This window comes from Dendrobates tinctorius, unplaced genomic scaffold, assembly GCF_039654945.1.
Source record: "Dendrobates tinctorius isolate UK_male_01 unplaced genomic scaffold, ASM3965494v1 ptg000022l, whole genome shotgun sequence".
In the NCBI taxonomy this organism is placed as follows: Eukaryota; Metazoa; Chordata; class Amphibia; order Anura; family Dendrobatidae; genus Dendrobates; species Dendrobates tinctorius.
The window spans coordinates 118,656,418-118,682,235 of NW_027361690.1; the positions used below are offsets into that span (position 1 = coordinate 118,656,418).

Consider the following 25,818-nt stretch of genomic DNA (forward strand, 5'->3'; position numbering starts at 1 on the left):
GCTGTGTGCACACGCTGCGGATTCCGCTGCGTTTCCGCAGCGGTTTTGGCCGCTGCGGACACGCAGCAGTTTTAGCTGCGGTGTACAGTACCATTCATTTGAATGGAAAAACAAAAAACGCTGTGCCGACGCTGCGGAAAAAACCGCGCGGATTTGCTGTGGTTTTGAATCCGCAGAAAGAATTGCATGTCAATTCTTTCTGCGGAAACCGCTGCGGGTTCCTATCTCCACTATTGTGGAGATAGTGAATCCGCAGGACCAAACCGCAGGCAAAACCGCAGATAATCCGCAGGTCTTTGGACCTGCGGATTATCTGCGGTTTTTGCAAAATCCGTGCGGATTAATCCGCAGCGGAATCCGCAGCGTGTGCACACAGCCTTAATCTCTAGAGGAAGATTCTGACCTGATGCCGAGTCAAGGTTATGGCTGTTCTAATCCACCTAGCTATGGTGGATTTACTAGCCTCCTTAGGCTACTTTCAGACATGCGGTAGGAGGCGCAGCGCAGGGCCGCTGCTAAGCTCCGCCCCCTCCGGTCAGCTCCTCCTATGGGCGCATGACTCTGCATGCGACCAGCGTACCCTATATTTAGCGTTGGGTACTCTGGCATGCTTTCGCCGGCGCCCTTTTGGCGCTGCGCCCAGCGCACAAAAATGCAACACTGTGCATTTGGCGCACGTCGGCGCAGCGCTAAAAGGGCGCATGCGCCGGCAAAAGCATACCAGCGCACCCAACGCTAAACATAGGGAACGCTGGTCGCATGCAGAGTCATGCGCCCATAAGCGGAGCTAACTGGAGGAGGAGCAGCCAGGGGCGGAGCTTAGCAGCAGCCCTGCGCCTCATAACGCAAGTCTGAAACCAGCCTTACCCTTATTTCGCACCATCAGAAAATACAAATATTGAAGAGGACTTAACTTTGAAGTCACAAACCCCTGATTTATTTTAAAGCAGGCACCTCCTGACATCCAAAGAATGAGAAAAACTAACGCGCCCTGAGATTTAAGATTCTCACAGAAAGACGGCAAAACTATTTTCTGGCATCTATGAAAACAGGAAACTACTTCCAGCTTTTCTCCCGAATCAGGTTTTGGGATCACCTTGTCGTCTGGGAAGGTTGTGAAGGGTAGATTAACCGAAATGACCTGTAACTCATCCACCCGCTTAGCTGAGGTTAGAGCCACCAAAAGTACTTAAGTGCGAGTACCCCAATAATTGCAGATGAAATTGCCTCAAAAAGGGATCCCACATAAGGTCATTTAATACTAGATTCAATTCCCAGTGAGCTATTCTAAGGCCCCTCACTAGTCTGGATGCAAAAGGAAGTTTAGATAAATCTTCGTATCCATGGGTGGTCAGCGACCTTTTTTTGATCAGAGCTCCTAAGTCAGTGACATGAACCTGTAGTGTACTGGTAGACAGGCACTTCTCTAAACCCTTATGAAGAAACTCTAATACTTCTCTAAGGGGAGCCGGATGCTGCATTGCTAGACTCTGGCCAGGGAATGCTAAAAATGTATGCCATAGCATATTTCAAAAAGGAGGCAACTTTTTTCCTGTTTAGAAGGAGAGTAGAAAACAACGCCTGCGAGAACCCCCTGGCTGACAATCCCCTCAAGCTTCAGGCAGTGCGACGCAGACTGCGAACCCGAGAGTGGAGGACTGGCCCCTGAGACAGAAGGCTGGGAAGGTTAGGCAGTGTCCAGGGGTCTGAGGGGGACAATTCTCAGCCAAGCCCTTCTGGGCCAGAAGGGGGGCAATCTTCCCCAACACCACTGGAATTATAGGAAAGGGTGGAAACACATAGGCCAGACAAAAGTCCCACTTCTGCAGAAGAGAACCCACCTGACTTAGGGATTCCCCTGGAATCAGGGCAGAAATTTTGTCCACGTGTCAATCCTCCTTTGTAGTTAATAAGTCTATTTTCTGGGAGACTCCACAAGGCACAGATCTGCCTGAAGATTCAAAGGCCACTACCCTTGAGTACAATAAGGCTTAGGCAGTTGGCTATGAAATTTTCTGTACCTTTTTAGGCAGCGAGCAAAGAGGAAGCAAATATTCTGTTCTGCTTACTGGAAGGTCTTCATCACTTCGTCCATTTGTTGACCTCATCTGGTCCCTCTTCCCCAATGATTTGTATATGGCACGGTTGTCGAACACTACCACTATATTTCTCCCAGAAATCCACTGTGAAACCTGTAATGCTTTACTGTCAATTCCTTTACATTAAGAATTTTTCCTCATTGTAATGCCACAGTCACATTTTTTCAGGGTCTATCTAGGTCACCACCCTTCTGGACTTTTGTCCATATTTACTGTCCTCAGAGCACCAACCACCAGATTATGGAGTCCCAAACTGCTGCAGATAACTGGAATTTAGGTCTAGATTATCCATCATCTTGACCTGCATTGCCTACCGAGTCTCGTATGAATTTAGGCCCACTGCATTGCTGAAATTGTAGAGGCTAATGAGTTTAACAGAACATTGCTCCGGTTATCAAAACCTCACAATTTGCCTGATCATTTAGGGTTCTGTGTTGGGTTTTCAAGTCTTCTCCTGCAGAAGATGACCCCTAAAAAAAAAAAAAAAAAAAAAAAAATCCCCCAAGATAGTCTGAACATGTAGGAGGTCTCAATTTTGATTAGACTTTGTTCACTATCCAACACAGCTCGGACTTGATTAACTGCTTTTGTACAGTCTTCCTTCAAGTATCATATAATTAGGAAATAGCCTAAGCGAAGGCACTGGTACTGCAGTTTTCTCCGATCTTCACTAGCTACCCTGAGGAATTTCTGATGGTCTGGAGGTATCGGAATGGCAATATGCATCCTTCAGGTCCAGCTCTGCCAAACAAAAAACTGGTATTTAAGCCTTATGGTGGATTTCCAATTTGCAGTTTTTAAATGGTTCTCTCAACCCAAGAGCTTTATATTCCCACCTGATTTTTCCAAAGCGATGAAAAATTTTTTTTTGGGGGGGGGGGGGGGGGCGGGGGGAGGCAAGGGTGGGAGTAAGGAAATATTTTGCCCCCGCCTCCACTTCCTCTAAAATGTGATTTACTGCATAGAAACAGAAAGATAAAAAACAAACAAATAAAAAAAAAAAAAAAAAAAAAAAAAAACCCAAAACATACCATCCCTCACCACCCGACAGAGCAAAGCACAAAGTTTCTTTTTAGAATGGGAAACCAATGAGCAGATTTTAAGTCAAGGAGCTCTAAAGAAAGGGCATGGGCGGCCAAAATAACCCTATCCACAGATGCATCTGCTAGGAAATCCGCCACCTCCTGAATCGTATGCAGAGCTTCCAGAAGTTGATCTCTTGGACATCCATTTTTTACCTGGGAGTCCAATTCCCAGAACCAATTAGGGATCTATCGGAAATACTGGGCTTAAACAACCACAGCTGCTGCTTCCCATGCTCTCTTAAGGGAAGTGTCAGTTTACTTTCTTTTATCAATATGATCTTTACAGAGAACTATTTTTTCTTTTTTTTTTGAGATTCTAGCTACTGCCACATCAATTTTTTGGGGATCCTCACAAATCAAAGTGCATTGTCTACTAGTGATGGTCTTATCCGAGCATGCGCAAGTGCTAATCGAGTGTCTTCGATGTGCTCAAATAATATGTTCGACTCCCCTCGCCTGCATGTCTTGCAGCTTTTAGGTAATCCCTGCACCTATTGCTGCTGTCTAATAGCCACGAGACATGCAGGCGAGGGGACTCGAACATATAAGAGCACGCCGAACACTCGGTTAGCACTCGAGCATGCTCTGATAACACCTTATCAGAGCTTGTTCGCTCATCACCATCGCCTCCACAACATGACAAGCATTAGTTTACCTTTGGGACTAGCATTTTGTTTTTGTTGTAACTATTAAGGAATCCCTAAAGCGCTCACTCAGATCCCCTGTGCCCAGCAAGTTGCTTGCCGAACATAACAGATGATAATCCTCCCTTATCTCTATGGTTTACATTCTGCCCAGACTTCAAACTATTACATAATAGGGAAAGTTTCTATAGATGAGCAAACATGGAATAAAGCTCGTTATATGATTCATGCAAGCAAATACTTATCCGGTTACCAACAGTCAGATACACAGGAGCGGAATGAAGCAGTCTATCCACCGCCACTTATACAAAAGTTGTGGTATTAGAAATGTGCAAAAATAGGACAGGGCCTATATTTGATATACAGATGCATGTACTGCTGCAGACACCATATTCACAGCCTCCTAGTACCATTGTATGACTGGATGCACTAAATGCACCGGGTGAATACAAATGTCCAGCCACACAGCCTAAATGTTCTTGGGAGGCCATCTAGAAAATAGAGGATGGCTGGAGATCCTAGCAGATGGGCACTTTGCGATCTAGCTTTTATTGTAGGGGGTAGGTGCCTACATTTATTCGACGTCTCTGCAGCCCCAACAAAATAGCAGCATTACCCATCCAAATCAGTGATCTGTCTGGCATACTGGACAAGTTCTACAGAGGGAAAGGCTCTTTTTAACCTATCACTGGCAAAGAGAGGACCCCACCTCCCCCCTATAAAATACTTGGAACTCCCAAAAAATACAAACAAGTCCCAAGCTCTCAAAGCCCAGACTCAAATGGAGCGAAGATATGAATGGTTAAGACCCATTGTATTAACTGTCTATAGGACAGCCAGAAATAGCTTAGCTCCGTATAGGGCTTTGTAAAGCAGTCCTGTAGACCAGGGTTTCCCAACTCCAGTCCTCAAGGCCCACCAACAGATCATGTTTTCAGGATTTCCTTTGTATTGCACAGGTGAAGCAATTATCACCTGAGCAATACTAAGGAAATCCTGAAAACATGATCTGTTGGTGGGCCTTGAGGACTGGAGTTGGGAAACCCTGCTGTAGACAATGAATGGAAACAAGGTTGACCATGCAGACCTCCACTCCAGTCTAGATCTACAGTCTCATGATCAGACTCCCAGTGATAAGCAAATTATATCCCATCATAGATGGGATAAGTAGATTCTGGAAATACTCCTCTAAATGAAAGTTTGTACGTAGACCTCAATATAATGTAGAGGGAAGAAACTCACAAGATTGCCAATAAAACAGTCTAAAGAAGAGAACATATGAGCTAGTAGCTGGTGAATACAGCAGTAGCCCCACACACACACACACACACACACACACATCACATCCAGCCTACATTACAGAGAGACACTCCAGAAAGAGGAAAATCTGAAAACATGCATATCAGGAGGTCCGAATAGGAGTTAAGATTGCATACTGACCGAGTTATTTTGAAAAATGCACGTCAGAAAGGCTGTAGAATTCAGATAATAAAACTAGCCATTTTAGGAGTCCAGCTAAAGCGTTAGAGCTCATTAATCCAAATGTATTTAGTCTCCGCCCACCCTGTCCGACAGCTGCAGTGTATACGGAGCATGGAGACACGTCAGCAGCAACCGGAAGGAGGGACACCGAATTGCTGTCTCTCCCCCCCCCCCCCCTTTTATCAGGTTGGGTGGCAGAGACTGAATACACTCGTATTAATAAGCTCTCACTCTACCTGGACTGAAATTACTAAATAAATACAATGTGCACTTTGACTCTAAGAAGAAAAGTAAAATGTGAACAGGCTGATAGTGCTTTACTGCCATTTTTCCTGCACATTATTTTCCTATACCAGCAAAGTGAAGGAGATTTCTGAAATCTCACGCTAGTCTCATCAGGACCAAAATCTATTTACTAATATAGTTAGTAGTGTGAAATCTGGTGACAAGCTCGTTTTAGGACAATCGCTATACAGTGGGGAAAATAAGTATTTGATACTCTGCCAATTTTGCAAGTTTTCCCAAAAAAAAAAAAAAAAAAAAAGGGAGGTCTGTAATTTTTATCGCACATACTTCATCTGTGAGAGAGAGCATCACTTTGCATGATTTCTACATAATTAAATTGTATTTTTATTTCATGAAAAGAGTATTTGATACAATAGGAAAAGAGAACTTAACAATTGGTATAAAATCCTTTGTTTGCAATTACGGAGGTCAGACGTTTCCTGTAGTTCTGGACCAAGTTTGCACACACTGCAGTAGGGATTTTGTCCCACTCCTCCATATAGGTCATCCCAAGATCTTTTCAGGTTTCTGGCCTGTCGCTGGTGAACTTTGAGTTTCAGCTCCCTCCAAAGATTTTCTATTGGGTTCAGGTCCGGAGACTGGCTAGGCCACTGCAGGACTTTGAAATGCTTCTTATGGAGGCACTCCATTGCCGCGGCTGTGTTTCAGGTCACTGTCATGCTGGAATACCCACCCATCTGGAGTGCTCTTACTGAGGGAAGGATGTTGCTGGCCAAAATTTCAATATACCTGTTCCCAATTGAATGGATGCATTAACACCACAATTCCCCAGAAAACACATTTTTGGTTTCATGTCCAAATGTACATTAAACACCTCTCTGACCAATTTATCCACATCCCCAATAGCCCTCCAAGCTTGGGGCATGACCAAAACATATGTAATAGGTCAGCTTCTTCTCTACTACATCTCAGGCGTTCATCTTCACGTCTCAACTTCATTTTTTTCATCATCTTTGGTGTCCTATAAGCCCCATGACTAAGGAACAACTGGGATCTTATCTGCACTGTGTATTGATAATTTACCTGAAGCTTCCAGCATGTCCTCCCACTCTTCAGATGATATCTGTCCCACCTCCCCTTCCCACCAGGACTTAGTGAGTGCCATAGGGTCTCCCAAAATTGTACTCAATAGAGATTGACATATTAAAGTAGTCAACCCTTTCGTCCTTTTTGCTTTGACAACATGGTCTAGTAACCCGTTAGTAGATACTCTAAAATGGTGTTATATTATCCTGAGCCATAAAGGCATGTCGCAGTTGTAAATACTTATAGAAGTCTGAATTTTTTTTTCTCATGAGTTTTAAATGCTCAAAGGAACAAATATACCCCCCATATATGCCTGACGCAAATATATCAACCCTTGTTTTTTTTTCCCCCCACCCCCCAAATAGTCTAATTCTCTCCTGTGTATGTTATTTCATAGAGGTGTGTATTGAGAATAGGTTCCCATTTCCCATAATTCTTAGAATCATCCTTGCCCCACGAGGCGAGACTTTGCATGGAGTCCCAGACCGAGGAAGATAGAAACAAAAGATGACGGTACATTTATTAAAATATGAATGACAAACAGTTGTCTTCTCACCAAACTGCTTGCCAATGCCTATTGTCCTGTAGCCCATTCGAGCCTTGTGAAGGGCTACCATTTTGTCCCTGCTGTCCTTGTACAGCTCTTTGGTCTTAGCCATGGTGGATAGATTGGAGTGTGATTGTGTGGACAGGTATACTTATACAAGTAACAAGATCAAAGAGGTGCAATTAATACAGGTAATGAGGGCAGAGTAGGAGGACTTCTTAAAGAAAAACTAACAGGTCTGTGAGAGCCAGAGTTCTTGCTGGTGGGTGATCAAATACTTAATCTCATGCAATAAAATGCAAATTATGTAAAAGTCATACAATGCGATTGTTTTATTTTTAGATTCGTCTCACAGTTGAAGTGTACCTACAATAAAAATTAGAGACCCCTACATTCTATGTAGGTGGGAAATCGTGCCAAATTGGCAGTGTATCAAATTATTATTTCCCCAATGTATAACAATAATGAATCTGGGGATAAGTGGAGGATTCAATAGAAGGCGATTTGTTGCAACAGGTGGAATCACAGCTCCGTAAAATCTATTTACAGCTCATGTAATAAAGATACTGATGTGTGGGGAATACTTACTGCAGCCATGATTCGCTCCTAATGACACCACAGATTATTAGACAGATGTCAGCTGCAATAAAAAACAGATAAGACGTATATTACAGAAAGGAAAAAGGATGTTTACATCCACATGTGATTAGCAAGAAGAATAGAAAAATAAATAAAAAGGCCTGCCTGCCATGTCACATAATGTCCCTGGCTACCCATTATTACAGGTGACGGAGAATATCTTATGCCGATGGATTTTTATGAAACCACAATTCAAGGTCCCAGTGTAGATGGCGACTAGGAAACATATCTGCCTAGATACATGAACAATAGCTTGAAGACAAAAATTGAACAGGCAAAGCAAAATATTGCATGAAGACTGTACAGCACTTTTGTGTTTAGATAATGTAAAGGCTACCATATACTGTACATTGACATTGGGGTGTTCAGTATGGTGGGGGGGGGGGGGGAAAACCACACTCCATACTGAGCACTCCATTTTTAACGTGTCAGATGTTACTCCAGATGTTGTCTAAATCTGATAACCACTTTAGCTCCATTTCTCGCACAATGGAGGTGGAATTAACACCGGCATTCTTTATGCGGAACATCCTAAATGAGACCATATGATGCACATATAGACTAAACAGATAAGGCTTGTACAGGTAGAACACATCCAAAATACTTTTTAAAGGGTTCATTCAGACGTCCATGCAAGTTGGTCTGATCTCGGCTCTTCTGACCAGAGCGCGACAGCCTCCTAGAAATAAAGCTGACACAAGAGAGCTGCAGCCAGTCCACACATTGCAGTCCAATCTCAGACATCCGAATGAGCCTTTAGGGTGTGTTAAGGGAGCGTAGGGATACACGCTGACAGCCTCTAGCTTACACAGGCAATGTCTCTGGTCCAACAAGAAAAGTTTTATTGTCTCCATACACTTCCAGACTCAAAAGCAAGAACACAGCCTTATTCAGCACAAGAGTAAACAAAAATAAATCCGTCCATACAATGTCTAGCAATGCAAGCTCATCCATATTACATCAAAGTCCAGTTCTTTTAGACAGTGGCCAAGTGTGTCAAACTCTACAGGGTTTTCCTCCTCCCACACACAGCTCAGCTGCCTTAGATAGGACCTTGAAATCCTGGGCTGGAGCTATGGGAACAACCATTCCCACCCAAGCTCTTCTGGACGCTCCTAAAACCCACACCAAGTCTGGTCTCTAAAACAAACATCTCTGCAACCTACTGTTATTATACATTTTTATAGCGCCATTTATTCCATGGCGCTTTACATGTGAAAAGGGGCAAATATAGACAAGTACAATAAACATGAGGAAAACAAGTACAGAAGGAGAGAGGACCCTGCCCGCGAGGGCTCAGAGTCTACAGCAGGGTTCCCCAACTCCAGTCCTCAAGGCCCACCAACAGATCATGTTTTCAGGATTTCCTTAGTATTGCTCAGGTGATAATTGCTTCACCTGTGCAATACAAAGGAAATCCTGAAAACATGATCTGTTGGTGGGCCTTGAGGACTGGAGTTGGGGGAACACTAGTATACAGGATGCTGGAACCTTTCATCTCCAGGACTTACATCACTGATAGCTACGTCAGTGACACATACCTCTCGTCCAGAACTTTACTTCCATCAGATTTGATAAAAATTATATAAGATTGTAGGAGTGTTATTCAAAGTTTCCTTCTTTTGAAAACAGAACTGGACATTTTCAATGCAGAGAGATTTGACAATACAATGTGGGTGGCTATATTATGGTAAAAATTCCCATTTTTCTAAACGAGGGCGATCACGAGAAGTTTTGTCCAAAGGTCTCCACTGCCTTTGACCCTATGCAGTCAGTTTTAATATAATGTGTTACACCCAGTCCTGGCTCTGCACCTCAGTCTGTCGCTGCTCCCCGTTCAGGGCACTCACCTCGTGCCTTGCACGCTGTGCAGCAGCCGGCTCTGTGTGTCCCATCCCGCTTCTCAGCGTTCAGTTCTCTCCCCTTCCCCCACCTCCTGTCGGCAGGTCTTCAACCAGAGCTATTAGGGCACGCGCGCACGCCCCCTGGCTTCTTAAAAGGGACAGCGTGCATTTATCAAAATAAGCAATTATCCAATGGCAGCGCACTGGCTGCCATTTCTGGCCTCTCCTCCATAGGGAGAGCGCCGGAGCTACGAGTATCAATCATTGCTACATCCGAATCTGTTGTTAACCTCTGAGCATTTTCTTATGCTGTGTCTCCACAGAAATAGCTGAATCCTGATAACCCTGGTTATACCTGCAATCATCTGGGCGAAAGCCATAGAGTTCTGCCAACAGCCATCCGAGTCAGAGGACGGTGTCAAGGTCACTGGAACAAGCTACTTACCACTACCCGGATCCAGGACCCGTCTCATTACGGACTCTGCTGTCATTTCTGTTATCCCTTTAGGTCCCACTGGGACAGCTGCCACGTGTTTGGGGTCTAACTGGAGGTAGCACCTGTGTCCTCTGGGTATTCCATTCTGGTCCTGTCTGAGGGGCTTTACTACGGTTACCAGGGGCTCACTAGTTACGCCCCCTTCGGAGCCCCCAGGACTGTGGTCCCACTTTAAAAATAAAAAACGAATGTGAACTTCACCTCTGCCTCCGCTTCCATTTGTTACATAATGCCAAATTATCAAAAATTTCAAAAGAACAAGATACTTAACAGATGAGACTCATCACCAAGGGTTAAACACAGATTTAAATACAATATGGTTCCTCCCATTTGCATCTCAAATAGCCCCAAAATAATCCTCTTTCCAGCTTATTTGTTTAGTACATTGGTTGCCCCCATACACAGACAGTCGCTATACACCAAGAACATAACGTAAGTCAGGAAGTTTATCGGGAATGCAAATCAACGGCTGCTCCGATCTCAGGACTTTTTGCTAAAATTTGACTCATTTTGCTTATCTTGATCTTTTTCTTGACAGTGGTTAATAATTTGCAAAGATTAGACATTTCTTCCTTGACACCTGTCCCTTTGTATAACCACGTAGTCTATTGTCTAACACCTGTTTAGATCAGGAAAGAGTAGCATCTTCCATCTATATGTGGCATGTTCTCTAGACTTCAGTTATTAGGAGGTGTATGCATTACATGGGGTCGTTATTATAAACTGGATGGTGGCCCGATTCTAACGCATCGGGTATTCTAGAATATATATATGCAGTTTATTTTTGAAGATTTAACCCCTTCACACCCAAGGGTGGTTTGCACATTCATGACCGGGCCAATTTTTACAATTCTGACCACTGTCCCTTTATGAGGTCATAACTCTGAAACGCTTCCATGGATCCCGGTGATTGACATATTGTACTTCATGATAGTGGTAAAATTTCATTAAAATAACTTGCGTTTGTGAAAAAATGGAAATTTGGCGAACATTTTGAAAATTTCCAACTTTGAATTTTTATGCCCTTAAATCACAGAGATACGGCACACAAAAAACTTGATAAGTAACATTTCCCACATGTTTACTTTACATCAGCACAATTTTGGAACCAAAATTTTTTTGTTAGGAAGTTAAGGGTTAAAACCTGACCAGCGATTTCTCATTTTTGCAACACCATTTTATTTTTAGGACCACATCACATTTGAAGCCACTTTGGAGGGGTCTATATGATAGAAAATACCCAAAAGTGACCCAAAAGTGACACCATTCTAGAAACTGCACCCCTTAAGGTGCTCAAAACCATTCAAGAAGTTTATTAACCCTTCAGGTGCATCACAGGAATTTTTTGAATATTTAAAAAAAAATGAACATTTAACTTCTTTTCACAAAAAAACAAAAAAAAAAAAAAAAATAAAAACTTCAGGTTCAGTTTTTTTTATTTTAACAAGGGTAACAGGAGAAATTGGACTGCAAAAGTTATTGTGCAATTTGTCCCGTGTACGCCGATACCTGATATGTGGGGGGAACCACTGTTTCGGCGCATGGCAGAGCTCAGAAGGGAAGGAGTGCCGTTTGACTTTTACAATGCAAAATTGGCTGGAATTCAGATTGGATGCCATGTCACATTTGGAGAGCGCCTGATGTACCCAAACAGTGGAAACCCCCCACAAGTGACCCCCCATTTTGGAAACTAGACCCCCCAAGGAACTTATCTAGATATGTGTTGAGAACTTTGAACCCACAAGGGATTCACAGAAGTTTATAACGTACAGCGGTGCAATTAAAAAAAAATAATCATTTTTTCCACAAAAATGATCTTTTCACCCCCAATTTTTATTTTCCCAAGGGTAACAGGACCCTAAAAGTTATTGTGCAATTTGTCCTGAGTACGCTGATACCCCACATGTGGGGGTAAACCACTATTTGGGCGCATGGCAGAGCTCGGAAGGGAAGCAGCGCCATTTGACGTTTTTGGCTGGAATTGAGATCGGACACCATGTCGCGTTTGGAAAACCCCTGATGTACCAAAACAGTGGAAACCCCCCACAAATGACACCATTTTGGAAACTAGACCCCCTAAGGAATTTATCTAGATGTGTGGTGAGCACTTTGAACCCCCAAGGGCTTCACAGAAGTTTATAATGCCCGGGCATGAAAATAAAAATTGTATTTTTTCCACAAACATCAATTAGTCCCCAATTTTTTATTTTCCCCAAAGGTAACAGGAAAAATTGAACCCCAAAAGTTGTCCAATTTGTCCTGCATACGCCGACACCCCATATGTGGGAGAAAACTACTGTATGGACACACGTCGGGGCTCGGAAGGGAAGTAGTGACGTTTTGGAATGCAGAATTTGATGGAATGGTCTGCGGGTGTCATGTGCGTTTGGAGAGCCCCTGATGTACCTAAACTATTGAAACGCCCCACAAGTGTCCCCATTTTGGACACTAGACCTCCCACGGAACTTATCTAGATGTGTGGTAAGCACTTTGAACCCCCAAGTGCTTCACAGAAGTTTATAACGCCGGGCGTGAAGATAAAAAAAAAAATCATTTTTTCCACAAAAATGATATTTTTGCCCCGCAATTTTTTATTTTCCTAAGGGTAACAGGAGAAATTGGACCCAAAAGTTGTTTTGCAATTTGTCCTGAGTAGGCTGATACCCTATATGTGGGGGTAAAACACTGTTTGGGCGCATGGCAGAGCTTTTCAACTCTTACTTTTTCAACTCAGAATTGGCTGGAATTGAGATCAGACGCCATGTTGAATTTGGAGAGCACCTGATGTGCCCAAACAGTGGAAACCCCCCAATTCTAACTCCAACCCTAACCCCAACACACCCCTAACCCTAACGGGAAAATGGAAATAAATACATTTTCTTTTAATTTTATTATTTTTTCCCTAACTAAGGGGGTGATAACGGGGGGTTTGATTTACTATTTATGGCGGTTTTTATATTTGGCAGCTGTCGCATGCTAAAAGACGCTTTTTATTGTAAAAATAGTTTTTGCACCACTACATATTGAGAACTATAATTTTTCCGTATTTTGACCCACCGAGTCATGTGAGGCCTTATTTTTTACGGGACGAGTTGACGTTTTTATTGGTACCATTTTCGGGCACGTGATATTTTTTGATCGCTTTTTATTCCGATTTTTGGGACACAGAATGAACAAAAACCAGCGTTTCATGAATTTCTTTTGGGGGGTGCGTTTACACCGTTCCGCGTGCGGTAAAATTGATAAAGCGGCTTTATTCTTCGGGTCAGTACGGTTACAGCAATACCTCATTTAGGTCGTTTTTTTATGTTGTCAGTAGTGTTGAGCATTCCGATACCGCAAGTATCGGGTATCGGCCGATACTTGCTGTATCGGAATTCCGATACCGACTTCCGATATTTTTTCAATATCGGAATTCGGCATCGGAATTCAAAGTTGATTGACAGCCTGACGTCATCATGATGCGCGGTGTGTGCGCATCATGATGCGCCGTCATTTCGGGCCTGCCCGGGGGGCTGTGCCGGCCTGCCCGGGGGGCTGTGCCGGCCTGCCCGGGGGGCTGTGCAAGCATCGTCCGATGGGACTACAAGTCCCATCGGGCGATGCCTGCTACCATGACAGTGATTGACACATTAGCCAATGATGGGACAGTAGTAGTCCCATCATCCGGCTAATGTGTTAAATCTTAAAAAAAAAAAAAAAAAAAAAAACCACCACATACATACCACATACATACCACATACATACCACATACATACCACATACATACCACATACATACCACATACATCATAGAGTAACATACTTACCAATACTTGTCACATTGTTCCCCGAAGCCATTGTCTTTTCCGGAATAAATATTAACATAACAAACCACAAAAATACTCACCCACGATCCGAAGCAGTCCACGAGTGTGTCCCACGACGATCTTGGGTAGAGAACTGCAGCATCAGCTGTTGCTGCCGTTCTCTACGGGCTGCAGGAATCCAATGACGGAAGGTAGGTATCCTTCCGCACTGTATTCCTCCGCCACTTAAAAAAAAAAAAAAGTCCCTAGTCTCACTTTATGCCATTGCTGTGTGGGAATTTCCCACGCAGCAATGGCATAAAGTGAGACTAGGGACTTTTTTTTTTTTTAAGTGGCGGAGGAATACAGTGCGGAAGGATACCTACCTTCCGTCATTGGATTCCTGCAGCCAGTAGAGAACGGCAGCATCATCTGATGCTGCAGTTCTCTACCCAAGATCGTCGTGGGACACACTCGTGGACTGCTTCGGATTGTGGGTGAGTATTTTTGTGGTTTGTTATGTTAATATTTATTCCGGAAAAGACAATGGCTTCGGGGAACAATGTGACAAGTATTGGTAAGTATGTTACTCTATGTTATATGTACTGTATGTCTATGTATTGCATGTAGCATGCATGTAGCATGCATGTAGCATGCATGTAGCATGCATGTGGTATGTATGTAGCATGCAGTATGTATGTAGCATGCATGTAGTATATATGTAGTATGTATGTTGCATGTAGTATTTATGTAGTATGAATGTAGCATGTATGTAGTATGAATGTAGCATGTATGTAGTATGCATGTAATTTTTTTTTTTTTTTTTTTACATTTAACACATTAGCCGGATGATGGGACTACTACTGTCCCATCATTGGCTAATGTGTCAATCACTGTCATGGTAGCAGGCATCGCCTGATGGGACTTGTAGTCCCATCGGACGATGCCTGCACAGCCCCCCGGCAGGCCGGCACAGACCCCCTGGCAGGCCGGCACAGACCCCCTGGCAGGCCGGCACAGACCCCCTGGCAGGCCGGCACAGACCCCCTGGCAGGCCGGCACAGACCCCCTGGCAGGCCGGCACAGACCCCAGAGAGGCTGTACAAGGGCAGGAAAGGGTTTTTCTTATTCCGATACCGGAAGTCCCATAGACTTGAATGGGACTTCCGGTATCGGAATCGGCGATACCGATACTTTTTTTAAAGATCGGCCGATACCATCCGATACGATACTTTGAAGTATCGGACGGTATCGCTCAACTCTAGTTGTCAGTTCAATGCAATGAAAACTATTTTATATAAAAAAATTTATTATTTTTGCATCGCTTTATTCTGCGAGCAATAACTTTATTTTTTCACTGATGCTGTACAGAGGCTCGTTTTTTGCGGGACAAGATGACGTTTTCAGCGGTACCATGGATATTTATATGCGTCTTTTTGATCGCGCGTTATTGCACTTTGTTTGGCGGTATGATAATAAATTATTTTTTGCTTAGTTTTTTTATTTTTTTAAGGGGTTAACTAATGGGACAGTTTTATACGGCAGGTCGTAACAGACGCGGCGATACCTAATATGTGTACTTTTGTTTGTTTTTTTATTTCCAAAAAATGGATTTATTGGGGGAATATTTTTTTTTCTAATTTATTTGGCGATTTTTTAAAAATTATTTTAACACTTTTTTTTAGCTTTATTACATAGTCCCAGCGATCTGTCACAGGCACTGCTGCAGACTTCCTCATGCCTACACTTAGCAGGCAGTGAGGAAGTCAGCTCCCTACAGGCCCCTGAAGGCCCCCGTCGCCATCTTGGATTCGGGGGCCTGCAGGGAAAGAGCCCCCCGCAGCAGCGCTGCACATTGCGCTGCTGTGGGGGGCTCAGGGAAGCATGGAGGGAGCCCCCTCCCTGCCGATGCTTCCCTTTAACCCCCGGTACACCGCGATCATGTTTGATCGTGGTGTGCAAGGGGTTAACGTGTCGGGGCGGTCTGTGACCGCCCCTGACACATTGTGCCGGGTGTCAGCTGTGATAATCAGCTGACACCCGGCAGCGATCAGCGGCGCTCACCACGTGGGCGCCGCTGATCGCGCTAGACGTACTATCCCATCCATGGGCATAGGGGCCCGGGTCCCATGGACGGGAGAGTACGTCTGATGTCAGAAAGGGGTTAATAATAATGCACCCCCCAATCCTGATATGCATGGTCCCCTCACCCCCCCAATCCTGCTATGCATGGTCCCCTCACCCCCCCCAATCCTGCTATGCATGGTCCCCTCACCCCACCTTTCCGTGTAGCCGCAACCAATTAGCATCGTGGCCCTTTGTCCGCGACCAATCACTGCCGCGGCCCTGTACAAAAATTAAATAAAAAGTTATTCTCACCTTCCGACGGCCTCCTGTCTTCTTTCCACGCGCCCGGCCTCGCGTTCCCAGTAATGCTTTGCGGCTTAGACCCGCGATGACGTCACTCTCGCGAGAGCACGGCGTTATCAGCGGTATAAGCCGCAAAGCATTACTGGGAACGCGAGGCTGGGAGCGAGGAAAAGACATCGGAGGCCGTCGGAAGGTGGCCATGGGTAACAGAAACAAAGACACAGACATACCCATCTTCCAGCGGCCCTCAGACTATTTTCCTTCTCTCCCCCCAATGCGCCCGGCCTCGCGTACCCATTAATGCTATGCGGCTTAGACCGCTGATGACGTCGGTCTTCTTTCTCGCTCGAGTGACGTCAGAGGTCTAAGCCGCAAAGCATTACTGGGAACACGAGGCCAGGCGCGTGGAAAGAAGACAGGGGGCTGTCGGAAGGTGAGAATTTTTTTTTTTTTTTTTACAGATTAAGGCCTGCGCCTGACGCTGATAGGCCGCGACCAATCAGCGGCCCGTGATTTCAGTTACAGACAGACACATCAATCTGCCAGAATCACCAGTTTTCTTTATATACCTTATCAAACATTGGATTTGCCACACAAAAATGTCACAATTTTGTCCACTCAACATGTTTGAAAGAGTAAACCATCTTTACTGTAACCCAAGTCTGGTCTATGTTCTAATACAAGATCATCACACACTTCAGGTAGAGCCGGAGTAGACGGGACAGTGCGTGAACTGAACATGGACCGGTTAAACCCAATTCACGTTTAACTTTCCATAGAGGCCGGCAGTCAGTGCAGTGAAAGATTGCTGTATGCGCACTACTTTGCCTGTGAAGACTCATTGGCGAACCCAACTTAACATATATAATACATCTTATAGGACTCCCTCGGGCATCATGGCCCTCGTGTCAGTGCTCATATGAACCAATGAGGCTCTCCAGAACTTGTGAAACATACATGGTGGTTTCTAAACAGCTTTGGATGGCACGGATATAGCGTAGAGCTAGGTGCCAGGAGTGAAGTTCACCAAGAAAAAAAAAAAAAGCTTATGGGAAAAAAGGAAACTAAAGCAAGTTAGTGGAAGAGTTCATTGGACTCTGCAGACAATTAGATATGTAATTGCCAGTTGTATCTCGGTAACGGGAAAGTCTTGACTGAAGACAGATTTTGCAGCAACTGACCAATACATTCTGGCAGAGAAAGAAGCAGATAAAATAATTACCTCAAAAATTGATGAGATATTTGAGAATGAATAATCAATTTTGGCAGAGAAAGCAAATTTTTCTGATCAGATATATTATAAACTAGTTTATTTTAGTGTGTACTATTGATCTAGGAAATCAAATTTATGATCTTGGACGTATCAGTAAGTCCTAGATAGTCTCTCTCCTTGTGATGTGGGCTCCAGGCAGAGCCCGCATCTTTCCCACCACATGACAGCTGATTTGATCAGCTGTCATGTGCCCCTAACAGCCGTGGGTGGAATCGTGATCCAACTCACAAACCATATGAGTGTCATAAGGTTATGTGCCCACGATCAGGAACTGCTGCAGGTTTACCGCTGAGTATATATATATATATATATATATACACACACACACACACACACACACACACACACACACACACACACAGCGTCAAAACCATAGCAGCCAGATATGACAGCATAGTGGATGAGATCTCTAAAAATCCTAGGTCCACCCGCGGAGACTAATGCGGCTCATCTATTAAGACGCAAGTCTCCATAAGAGAAAATACATCAATAGAAATATATTGAATGTGGTAAATCCGCATGGTCCAGTGAACACGTGCAGATTTACCTGTGTTAAACAGAAGGTAGCGCTTTGGATGCAGAGTCCAAAATTCTGCTAGTTCCAGATAGTCGGACTCAGCACCCTGCCTAAGACATCGATGCCCCGGTCACAATTACAGGGCGCAATCTGCAGAAGACCCCGATGCCTGTCATTGAGATCCTCCTATGAGCACCAGTCCAGGGATGAAGCCCTGCTATGTGTAGCACATGCTATCAGAAGGTCCCAGTTTCAAGACTATTGAAAAACAACAAAAAGTGCTATTGTAAAGTTAAAGCCAGTTTCAGATGACAACTGTATCCTCGTTTGACTCCAGAGTCAGCCCCCCCCAAAGGATGAGGAATCAGACATGAAACATCTACCTTAAACCAGCTAAGTGTAAGCTGTAACCAGCGTTGAAAAGGAGGTCATAAATTAATAAAGTTGCATGTTGGAGTTTCAGACAGAGGCCTCAGATTGAGTCATAACTTAGAGATGAGCAAGTTTGATCAGGTCCCTGCTTGTTCGGCATAACATAAGCCCAGGATAGAAAACAAGGTAGTGGGATTTTGTTTTTAATTTGTTAGTTTTACCTCCAGTCTTTAGATATTAATTTCGAAACATGGTAGGGTCACATGTAACAGTCGTCCTTAACGACTCATGTGGCTGTGAAAAAAAAACAAACCAGCAGATATGCAAGTTTATAGTTACTGGCCATGTGGTTGTTGCCGTTTGTTTTTTTCTCAAAATGGAAAGTATGTTCGATTCGTAAGACACTCATGGCGTATATCTAGTTTAGTTTCTCTGAAGACATGAAGAATTTATAGTGTGTAAGAGTTCAGATTCCTAAAACGAGAAAGACATTAATGTGACCAAACATCATACTCCAGCAGAACTGGAAAATCAACCGAGAATTACTGGAGAGTGGTAGTTCCAGTTCTCCGGAGATGGCTGAAGGTTTACTTAAACTATTTTTTCCCCCATTCACAGGGATCCTTCCGCACTTTGAGCGACTGGCCACGATGGTGAATAGTAAATGCAGAGCTTAAAAAAAAAGTTTTTTTTTTTTTTTTCTTCCACCATCTTTATTGCAAAGATATTAGCTTGTAAAGTTTAGATTCTAATTTCCTCTTCAAAAAAGAGGCAATTTCTGACTTGACCCTGGGGAGGTGTAATTTTTCCCCAATCATAAGCAGAAGGCATTTGGGGGGGAAAAAAAAAATAAATTATATATATATTCACACACTTGAGAAAATTTAAGCAGACTCTCTCCACCATGATCTTTGCATTTACTGTGTAGGAGTGGACCAGAACTGTTATTACAAACACCTCTTACAGGTTGTCGACTCCACTGCACTCAATCTCCTACCTGACTGCCATGAGAGGAGACCTGCAAGAGATGTTTGTAATGAAAGCTGCGTTTCATTACAAAGTGTGTCAAGAGTGGGAGAAGAGGGTTGCATTGACAATCCAACACAATGGGCAGCACTTTAACACATTTTATTAGTGGTCATAAACATGTAAATAACTCATTAAAGTATAAAGTTACGTTAAAACCAAGCACAAAGTTTTATGTGTCACATGACCATCTTCCCATTGAAAAAACTAAGTTGGATCCAAGACGGCCAACTTCAAAATGGCCGCCATGGTCACCACACATCTTGAAGAGTATCCCCCCTCCCATATACTAATGTGCCACAAACAGGAAGTTGATATCACCAACCATTCCCATTTTATTTAGGTGTATCGATATAAGTGGCCCACCATGTACAGATGTAGTGACAATTTTGACTCCATGGGTGTTTCTAGAATCAAGTAGAAGTGGATGCTACGGAGTGAAAGTTGTAAATTGCCATTGTAGTCACCAGTATGTACTGCCCAGCTCATGCTTCTGGAGATACACACCTGTAAGTTAGAAGGGCTCAGAAATGCCAAAACATGTTGGAACTAAATGTGGTTTAGACACACTGGGGCTCAGGAGGGATTTGGGAGCACAGAAATTGCTGAATTTTTTTTGGAGGGGGGGCACGAGCGCCACTTTGCTTTTCCAGAGCCTTTGTGCTACCAGTAACATGGAAAGCCCTCTAGATTTCCATTAACAGATCTGAGTGGGAACTTGCTTTGTGGATTGAGCTGAAGCCTTTACTGGGAACATTTTACATAACATTTATCCGGTGCTCTATGCTGACCAATTACTGTCGGGTTTCCCCTTTAAATCTTCCAGTGACGCAATTCAGATTGTCTCCTGGCACTCAGAGCCGGGTGTGAGAAATCAGCTGCCACCTGTTGCAATTTGGTTGCGCTCGGCGCACCGTCAAAAGGACGCAGGCGCCGCCAAACGCATACTGCGCATGGCCTGTGTCCTCAGTGATAAAGATAGGGGGAGCTATCGGCGGAGGCACGGCAGGGGGCAGAGCTTAGTGGCGGCCGTGTGCAGGCCGACGCTGCGGCCTTTATCGCAAATGTGAAACCGGCCTAAGAGCCCTTTGTGTTATATTCATCAAAGTCTTAGGGCTCGTTCAGACAGTTGGGTATACAGCCTGTGTGCACCACACAGACTCGTTATAGCCAGTAGCTGCTGTCTGAAAATTTGTCACACGGACATCCCTGATAGAGAAAGCAGTCAGACCAAATATGGATGAAAATCAGGTCCAGCAGACTAATGGAAAAAAAGTCCACTTTTTCTTAGATGAAAAAAAAAAAAAAGTGTAAGTATATTTCTAATAATGCCCAAGAGAAAAAAAAACAAGTGCAGACTTGGTAATATAACAGAATGGCACGCCTTTGTTGAAGTAATGACAATAAAAGCATAGGAGAGTATAGGAGTGCCTCAAACTTTTCAACTGCACTTTCGGTCATAATATCGCTGTGTAAACCCAACCTAAAGGCATACATGCAGACAGCATGGGAACTTTACAAACTATACATTTTTTAACCCCGCCAGCTTGGTATGGCGGCAGGTGCTGTATATATTGGCAAATTCACTGATCGATTGGCTGCAGAGGTCACATGGTCTTATAGATGTGATGACACCGCTGCAACCTGTCAAAAAAAAAAAAAAGGCCAGCAGAAGCAGTGCTGTAGTTGTACCAAATATTTTTATCTATACAATCATGATGGGGTTAAATATTTTAGAGCTGAAAACCTCTTTAATTGAAGATTTTAAAGCCAATAAGGGCAGTATATAAAGATCTATAAGCAAAAAAATAGAGCCCTCCAATTAATAGCGCATGTTCTCCGTGTGCTCTGGACTGCAGGTCAGCTTGATGAGCCCACAACTAAGAGTGTTTACAGGGCACACAGGCGGCATCATACATAACTCACCGCACAGGGATTGTTCTCCTGGTGTACCCCACCCACCGCTGCGTGTACTGTCCGTCTCAGGCCATCACCACGTACTTCTCAGCCACACCCAACTCTGGGGAACAGGAACTCATTCATATCTCGCCTACGAACGTGTCCTGAGCCCACACCAATGGCTTCCCAGCAATCAGCCATCTGACACATACTGAGGTTCACCCACATTAGCCATTTACACCGAAATATTTTACAAACATAGACTCAGATGTCATCTTAATCTAATTTAGGACTGCCTGCTCCCCGACAAAAAAAAAAAAAAAAAAAAAAAAGAAAAAAAAAAATCTTTTAGATGATGTTTTGTTCTAGAATTGTGATTGACAGATGGATCTGTAAGCGAATCAGATCAGTTTTTCAGCAGCAAGCCCGATTTATTGACAATGTCAAAGAGTAGAAGTTGGACAGATACGAGAGACCTGGGGCGATTTCCTAATTGCACTTCTATGATACAGATCACATACGGTAATACTTCCGTTTCCTTAGGCTGTGTGCACACGCTGCAGATCCGCAGCGGATTTGATCCTGCGGATCAGCAGCAGTTTCTGCTGTGGTGTACAGTACCATTAAAAGCAATGCAAAATGAAAACCACAGTGCGGAATTTTCCACGCGGATTTGCTGCGGTTTTAAATCCACAGCATGTCACTTCTATATGCACATTCCGCAGCGTGTGCACACACCCTTAAGCTGTGTTCACACACACAGCGGTTTTTTCGCTTTTTTCCCCTGCGGATTTGCAAAAAAAAAAAAACCAGCGAGAAAACCTCGAAAAAGCTTCCCATTCATTTCTATGCATTTTGCACATTGATGCGTTTTTTTTTGGCGCCAAAAAAAAGCATCGTGGTAAAAAAACGCAGCATGTTCATTAATTTCGCGTTTTTTTTCCGCGTTTCTGATTAGTTCAATGCGTTTTGGAAAACGCGCAGAAAAAAACGCACGAAAACGTGCAAAACTTGTGGCAGAAATAAACGCGCGTTTTTCTGGGAAGGGAGTCAGGTTTTCAAGCAGAAATTTTCTGCTACGTGTGCACTTAGCCTTAAGGCTCATGTTCCCATGAGGAGTTTTTGATGCAGCGTCTTAGGGTATGTGCACACATTGCGGATTCGTCTGTAGATCTGCTGCAGTTTTCCAAGTGATGTACAGTACCATGTTATCCTATGGAAAACAAAAACCGCTGTGCACATGCTGCGGAAAAATCCGCGCGGAAATGTAGCGGTGTATTTTCCGCAGCATGTCAATTATTTGTGCAGATTCCGCAGTGTTTTTACACCTATTCCATTATAGGAATCCGCAGGTGTAAAAACGCAGGCGAAATCTGCACTAAACCCGCAGTAAATCTATAGGTAAGATGCAGGCATTTTGACCTGCGGATTCTGCTCAGAAAAATCCGCAACGTGTGCACATACCCTTACAGTTCCAGCAAAGTGGATGGGATTTATAGAGATCTCAGGCCCACTGTGGGTTTTTTCCCCTCCCCAGTGTCACCTGCGGTGCGGGTTTCAAATCTACAACATGACAATTTTGAGTGGATATGCCAAGTTTTATGCGCAGAATTTTTCCATAGACCTGGATTAGATGCAGAAAATCTGCAGGTACAAGATGCACAAGCATTTTTTTTTTTTTTTTTTTTAAAGTGAGTTTCCAATGTAATCCACAAATGATAATATCCAAGTTGTCAAAGCTGAAAACCATCAAGTATAAAAAACAAAAGCAGATTTAAAACACGACACCCCAACAAGTGATAGAAATTACAGTGTAAAAAAAAAAAAAAAAAAAAAAAAAAAAAAAGGACACAAGGAACCCAATAGTTGGAGAAAATCTGCAACATTGAAAATTCACCAAATACTCATAGTGGGAACACAGCCTTAAAGGGAACCTGTCACCTCCATTTTCAGCTATGAGCTGTGTCCACTGCCTTTCAGGTTCACTTTAAGGCCGGAGGCACATTACCGTACAATACAGCCGAGGGCTATGTGGTAAAACATCACACAGCGCTCGGCCCAGTGTTACTCTATGGGGCAGATCACATCTGCGATTTCAGAACAATCACAGCATGCTGCCATTGGGGCGCACTTGCACTAATATGGATTAGTCTATGGGTGCAGGTGACAACGCACAGCACTGGGATATCATCCGAGTGCAGTGTGATATATGCTGGCGCCAGCAGAAGAGAAGTTACTTTCTCCATCCCTTCCGCAGCCGTGCTCCGATCCCATCACATGAGAGGATCGGAGCAGAGCACGAACACGACTTTCACATCACATGCCATACGCTAGTGTGACTTCAGTCTAAATGGACAAAATCCACACCAAAAAAAAAAAAAAGGGCTGCAGTTGCACAAAAAACACGCCTCAGATTCATAGCACATGACATAATAAAAGCCAATAGCTACATAAAAAAAAAAAAAAAAAAAAAAGGGGAAGAAGAAACACCCCACAGTACGTGGATGTGATTGACAAAAACTAATCCATTTAAAAGCCAAGCACACAGTTTGGCCAGCCCCTCTGTTGGGGTCCCATGTAGTGGTCACCACACGCTCCGTGCACAGCAATGCGATGAAAGCAGCCGCCACGCTCCTAAGGCTGGAGTCACACACAACCATTAAAAATTTGGACCGATTTTAACGGTACAAAATCGCACAAAGATTTCTTGTCCAGGGATCCGTCTGTCATCAGAATTTCCGGCAATGAACCGATTTTATTCGCATCTAAGCATCAAATTGACATCCAATGCCAATGCCTGATGCTCTTTCCTGTTGACCTGGAGAAGTCTTGTGATTTAATCGCAAGTCACACGTGTGGTGCGTTTTCAATTGCATCCATAGACTTGCATTGGCGAATCCGATCTGAAGATCGGTGAGAATCGCAGCATGCTGCGATTGTCTCGGTCCGAGGAACGGATCTGATAAAAAAAAAAAAAAAAAACGCATGATGGGAGCAGCACCATAGAACATTGGGACGAATGCAATGCGATTTTTAATCGCATTGCATTCGTCCGATTTTATCGCTAGTGTGACTCCGGCCTAAAGGTCATCAATGGAGATGAACAACTCAATGTGCGCTGCCCTCGCCCGGCCACCAATATGGACTTCGCGGCAGCCGCTCTTTTGTGCTGAAGTGAAGACCTTCTGCCACAGAGGACGTCATGGCCAAGGGCAGGGCAAAGAGTCGCTCTTTTCTCATCTTTAGTAACCGAGTGTTCACTGACTGCGCAGGTGTAACGGGCGCACCCCAAGGGCGGACATATCGCTGGTGCAGCTATACAAGGGCCCCCCCATTCCCACCTCCAAAGCATTGTGCATTATGATGAGATATTGGACTGTAAAGGGGCCATATACAGCTCTGGCACAGAGGCCATGTTCTGGCTGACACCTGACCACCATTCACTTTGTACAGACATTCCTACAATTGAAGAAAAAAAAAAAAAAAAAAAAAGTTTAATTGGGGCACAAACAGCAGCTGTGCACCCTGAATCTCCCGTATGACCCCCACATCATTTAGAGACAGTCCTCTGGACTAGCTCTTCAGGTCGCTCAGATGAGACATTTTGCTCGGCCATCACATGACAGACCGTCGTCTACGCAATTAGAATTACATGTCTGTCAGAAACCAGTCATTGTGCAACTCACAGCGCTCAACACCGACAAACACAACACACGCCCGGCTCTGCTGCATCTGCTCCAGAACTTGGAGAAAAGTTACAGTAACATGCAGCCTCTTCAGAGAGGAAGAGACCCTGAACGCCATAGCTATGAGTGACAGAGTCTCCCAGTCCTGGCCCCAGACTCACCTCAGTAGATGGCGGCCCCTGCACAGGACCCCTCCTCAGGCGTGCACTGGTTATAAGGGAGGACTGCTGGCAGGGAGGGGACTGCTGTTCCAGGCCTGGGTGTGTCTGTCCCTCCTACCAACAGTTCCTGTGGACTTATGTTTAGAATTCAGTAGTGCAGAACTTCCTTGCGTATGTGAGAGTGCATGGTTCAGCTTGCTGGGCTCTGTAGTTCCACAAGTGATAAACAGCTGCAGTGCGGGAGATTCCTATGTAAAGAATGGACTCTGAAGCACAAATTCCCCCAAAAAACAACTCCGTTCTGGCCTGTGCTTGTACCTGGGACATTAGTCATGTGCTCCATGTTGGAAGTCGTGGATGTGGGGGTTTTTTTTCCTGCAGGAAAAGCCTGTCTTGGCCATAAGGAGGCTGCCAGAAAGCCGCTTTGGCTACATTTATGCTGCTTTTATGGGTCCATTTTTTGCTGAGTATTTCAGTACGGGTTATATGTGTCATCTGTCTCCAGTACACGATGGATAACATTAGTTTTAATCACCAAAATCCAGCAAAAACCCATGGT

At 44.1% G+C, this 25,818-nt stretch overlaps 1 protein-coding gene across 3 annotated transcripts in view; it reads right to left on the minus strand.

Annotated features, from left to right (window-relative positions):
* Positions 1-25,402, minus strand: part of ANXA4 (annexin A4) — a 121,870-nt gene extending 96,468 nt beyond the window's left edge. The window contains exons 1-2 of one of the 3 annotated variants that reach the window (XR_012230990.1): positions 25,260-25,402; positions 7,778-7,829 (exon numbers count right to left, since the gene is read on the minus strand). Coding sequence is in view for 1 of the 3 variants with exons in the window: in XM_073569096.1 (XP_073425197.1) it covers positions 7,778-7,786 (9 nt within the window). In the remaining 2 variants the exon portion in view is untranslated. The remainder of the gene's footprint in view (positions 1-7,777; positions 7,830-25,259) is intronic. The other 2 variants (XR_012230989.1, XM_073569096.1) reach the window with 2 other exon arrangements.
* Positions 25,403-25,818: the final 416 nt, after the last annotated feature.